Source organism: Cibotium barometz, chromosome 44 (assembly GCF_041138505.1).
Source record: "Cibotium barometz isolate CiBa-2024 chromosome 44, ASM4113850v1, whole genome shotgun sequence".
NCBI classification, from domain to species: Eukaryota; Viridiplantae; Streptophyta; class Polypodiopsida; order Cyatheales; family Cibotiaceae; genus Cibotium; species Cibotium barometz.
Genome location: NC_141089.1, coordinates 23793738 through 23798475, shown reverse-complemented (window position 1 = coordinate 23798475; position 4738 = coordinate 23793738). Strand labels below are relative to the sequence as shown.

Sequence of the window (4738 nt, the reverse complement as noted above, 5' to 3'; positions counted from 1 at the left end):
TTTTTGTTAATTTATATATTTTTGATAATTTAATTTTAATTAAATTAATTTATATATTTTTGATAATTTAATATTAATTAAGATTTGTTTTTGGTTATAAAATTTGTTTTTTTTCCCGTCACACGTGCATCTTTAATTCTCTTGCTCATTTGTGTTCATTGTCTTCAAAGCATTGAAAGCATGCACAAACGATGTAGCAGTTTTGGAAGCCATTTCGATGACAAGCTGCTACTTCTCCCAGGATCAAGGCTGCAAAGCCATCTTTGCTCTCATACCATGTAGTATTTACACGATACGTACAGATAGAGCTAGAGGTATGGAGATGATGCGCAAAGTATAAAGTCATCGATTGTGTTGTTTAAGTGAAGCGATTGCTCGTGCGCACAGTCGAGATGGAAGATAAATTCATCGATTGTGTTGTTTAATTGAAGGTACAGAAGCCAGTGGGCTTGATCAGTCACACCTTTCCAATATTATTAATTATTAATGAATATTAATTGATGATCAAAGGTCTACCGGGTGCTCTTCTATGAGCATAATGCGCAAATACGCCTCTCGCAAGAGTGAATTTATATATGAGTTGAAGCCAATGAGACTAATCCTAATTAGGCAGGGTTTGGGAGACCGAGGATGAGCGTCGAAGCTCATCCATGCACACGGAAGCAAATCGTTTGATCTTCTTGCTCAAAGAGTTGTTTCTCCTAAGTAACGTGGGTTTGGAGGAGCTGGTCCTAAGAGTTCCAGTGGCATCATACTCCAACTTCTCCACCCTGAACGCGAAGGGAAACGCTGATTTGTCGTTGGCTGCTTTCACCGTCCACACCCCATCTCTCTCCGAGCCCACACCGCCCCCAACGTCCGCGGCCTCAACCTTGGCTGCTGTGAGTTTCGCTTTGCCCTCTACTTGGGCCTGTTTGTCGGCTTCGATCTTGATATTCTTTGCGTATATGATCTCCGTAACAACCCAAAGGGTCTGCCCCCTGCAGTAATAATTTCAACAGCACCCACAAATGAATAAAAGCATCGACACTGATCAGCTTAGTCGATCAGCGGCTGCTACTTATAACAGCGCCGCACGCAGCAATGAAGTAATTCATTCCGTGTGAAAAGCAAAAAATTAATTCATATGTACTTAAGGTTCGCAAAGTTTGAAAGCATATTTTTTATCAGATTCAATCCCCCCCAATTTAGTAGTACTGTAGTGAGCTGTGTACGAGCCATCATTATTTCACCTTTTGGAAGACCATCGCAGCTGAGGCTGTGATGTATCCGGCCTCCAATATGGAGGCTGATCGGCGCCGGGGTCGCTCGTCACCATCTGCATTAGAGTGTCCAACATAACACGGTAGGACTTCACACCAGTGACAGTGCAGTTGACAGTCTTGGAGCCCTTCACGTCAAACTGTGCACTGCTCAAAGATCCGCCTGCGGTTATGGAGGCCAGCAACGAAGTGGAAGACTTAATGGAGGATTGGATATCGGCCATGCTCTCCGCCTTGAACAACATCATATTATATTCCAAGGCTGCACTACTGTCCTTAGTACGGCCATTATTAGCGGACTGCAATGCAATATCATTCTCTAGCATCGCCAAGCCCGCTCTTATGGGCTTCTCCACGTTCTCCTTCCAGCCTTTGCCGTTCTTCACGCCAACACTCAGCATGGAGCCTACTGGCCTGGCCATCATCGCCGGCTTAATGGAGTTGTGCCAAGGTAACCAGCTGCTCCCCCTCTCAATGAAGATATCAAGCGGCTGCACATCGCTAGACCAAGGGTCCAGCGGCACCGCATTATGGACCCTCCTCATATACTCCTCCCAACAGTGAACCATAATTCTTAAGAAAGGCAGGCTTCCAAGTGCAAATAGTTATAATTATGTAAGAGAGAATGCAATTATGTATTTCGGGTGGTAGAGATAGAATATAAATAGAAGCCGGGATCTTCATGAGATGAATGAAGGTGGAAGCTTTGATTGTCTTTTTCCTCGGAGCACCGACGAGGAGAAAAATTTGGCAAGACGAGGTCATCCACAGCGTTTCGTTTCTCAGTCAAGTGAAAGAAAAGCGTCATCATCATCTACAGCTTAGCCATATAAGTCAAGAGAAGGAAAACCGTGTGTGTGGAGAACTCTTCTCGGCCAGTCGCAGTGAGAGGCAGTAATTTTCAACTATTAATGGAGTACATGACTCGTTAGCCTCATGACTTCGCTTCAATGACTCAACGTCGCCGGGCACCTTACGTTGGCTTTCAAGTGAAACGCCGGTCCCATCACTAAGGAAAAACTTACTTGAGGCGGCTGGCTTTCTTTTGAAATCTCCCAAGGTGCGCTTCCTATCAAGGTTACAATGGCCTTTCTTTCCAACCCCCAATTGTGATACCCATACTTACTCAAACTCCTTAAAACCCACAATTGTGAAACCCATACTTACTCAAGCTTACTTTTTTTTTTCTTTTTAAAACCCAGACTTACTTATATACTTGAGGTCACTTTTTGTTGACATTCCAAAGGTAGCTTCTTTGGAAGGTTAAAATGGGCTTTGAAACCCATTATTATCGCCTTCAAACCTTAGGAGTGCTCCCACCCCACCCATATCTCGGTCCACCAACTCCCAACACTTATATCAAAGTATTAATAATCACCGATCACTAATCACACACTGCAAGAGGATGAGAGCATACTTGCACAATGCGCCATTAGTCAGAGGATATAGTGAGAAAGTGGTAGCTATACTACGTGAATGTAGCAAGAGTGTCCTATTACAACAGGAGGCTATACACACAGACTATATATTCACTTGTATCCATGTGTATAGCCGTGTACTACAACAAAATTTCAGAGGCACTCTCGAGAGTAGAATTTCCATAGACACCCGAGAGACAATGTATATTGGTTTGTGTTGGGATGTAATAAAGGTACCCAAGAGAGATCGATTATCATGCTAATGTGTGTTGGTTTATGTTGGGAGGTAATATAGGTGCCCAAGAGAGACCAACCAACAGTGCATCTTCGTTTTTGAGGAGGTTGGAGATCAACATGATCATATTTAGAAAGAAGAGCTTATATTCAAATCTTGAAATTAACATTACTAATTAAGAAAATAAATAATGTATTAGGGTCATGATCTTGGTAGACATAGGCCGCATCATGAACTAAAGTCATACATGCTAATTGCACTACAAGAGGAGAGGAGTGTACCAACAAAGCTTACCAGTGTTTGTCAAAAAAAAAAAAGAATCCTCAACATTGGTGGCTACCTTAACCCTAATTACTATGATTAAGGAACACTAATCTTATGGTGGGTGCAACCGAATTAACAACAAAATGATGATGAAAAGATTATCCTAAACTAAGCTTAAGACTCAAAGCACACTTAGGTTACAAGATTGAGACTTGTACTAAGAAAGAGGCTTGAGAGCTTGCTTCATGTTTCATTGCTTAAAGTGGTCCCCTTTTATATGAGGAGGTAAACTCTTGGGCATGTACATCAATGTGGGATAACTCTCAACTCTTCTCTCTAGCTCACATGTCACCTCAAATCTCAACACCCCCCCTTGATGGGGTGACTTAACCTATCTTTGAGGCCTAAAGGTCATCTCTAAGAGTGAAGTCCCCCCCTTGATCGAGACTTGGCCTATCTTTGAGATCTAGAGGTCTCTTCTAAGAGTAGGGTTACAAATTTTTGCTATTTCTTCTGCCTTGGCTACATCATCATTGCCAAAGGGTGGGACATACAATGTTTTTAGAGAAGATTTTTGTAGCTAGAGGAATCATTTTCTGCCACAAAGTGACCATCTTCCACATAGTTGTTTTCTTGATTTTGTTTGGAGTAGCAATGTTTTTCCAAGTGCCCAATCCTTCCACATGCACTACAAATTCTTTTGGTTTATTTTTTGAAACGACAATTTGCAAAGATGTGGCCAAGCTTGCCATAGTGATTACATCTTGGAAAAGTTGAGATGTTGATTGATTTGTCCTTTGAAATCTCCCACCCTTTGTATACAATGCTTGTCCACTTGAATGTGATTTGAATGGTTCTTTGTCCTTGAATTTGATTCTTGTTCAAGTAGCTAGAGTAGATGATTCTACATCTTGAATTTTAGTGTTGGCCACATTTTTAAGTGTAGCGACAAGTGATTCATAAGGTTCTTTGTCAACACTTTTTAACAATATGGCAATAGATTTATCTTTGTCAATGACTTTCTTTAATGCACTAAGTTATTACTTAATACCTTTGAATTTACTAATGTGTTGTGTCATGGTCTCGGTCTCCTTCTTGTCAAGCTTGTAAAAATGCATGAGGAGATTTATCTTTGAGCTCTTTGAGTCGGTGCCAAAAATCTTGTTGAGTTCCTGCCATGCCAACTTAGCATCCTTGATGCCAGCAGCAATGTGACTAACCACATCATCATCAAGATTTTGAGCGATAAGACCCAATGCTTTATTGTTTTGAATTGGTTCAACCTCCACTTGTTCATCCTCAATGAAGTACCAAAGCCCCTTATGCATAAGCAAGTACATGGTCTTGCTTTGCCATGTATAAAACCCATTAAATCTTGAAACAGCTTCAACATGCTCCATACTGAGAAGGTCTTACTAACAAGCTTTTATTTTGCTTTGTTAGTAGTGTCTAATCTCATACAAATTTGTAGTGAGAAGATCATGAAGGTATTTGCACATGATAATGATTCACGGCCAGTGTCTAGTTGCAGTACAACAAAGGCAATGAAAAAATCTCTG

General features: G+C 41.2%; 1 protein-coding gene across 1 annotated transcript; it reads right to left on the bottom strand.

The window, feature by feature from the left end:
• Positions 1 to 486: 486 nt before the first annotated feature.
• On the bottom strand, positions 487 to 1831 carry LOC147613102 (uncharacterized). Its single transcript, XM_086782749.1, has 2 exons — positions 1233 to 1831; positions 487 to 980 (listed from the first exon to the last, which is right to left on the bottom strand). The coding sequence occupies exons 1-2, from the start codon at positions 1829 to 1831 to the stop codon at positions 602 to 604; spliced, it is 978 nt and encodes a 325-aa protein (XP_086638875.1). The 3' UTR covers positions 487 to 601.
• Positions 1832 to 4738: the final 2907 nt, after the last annotated feature.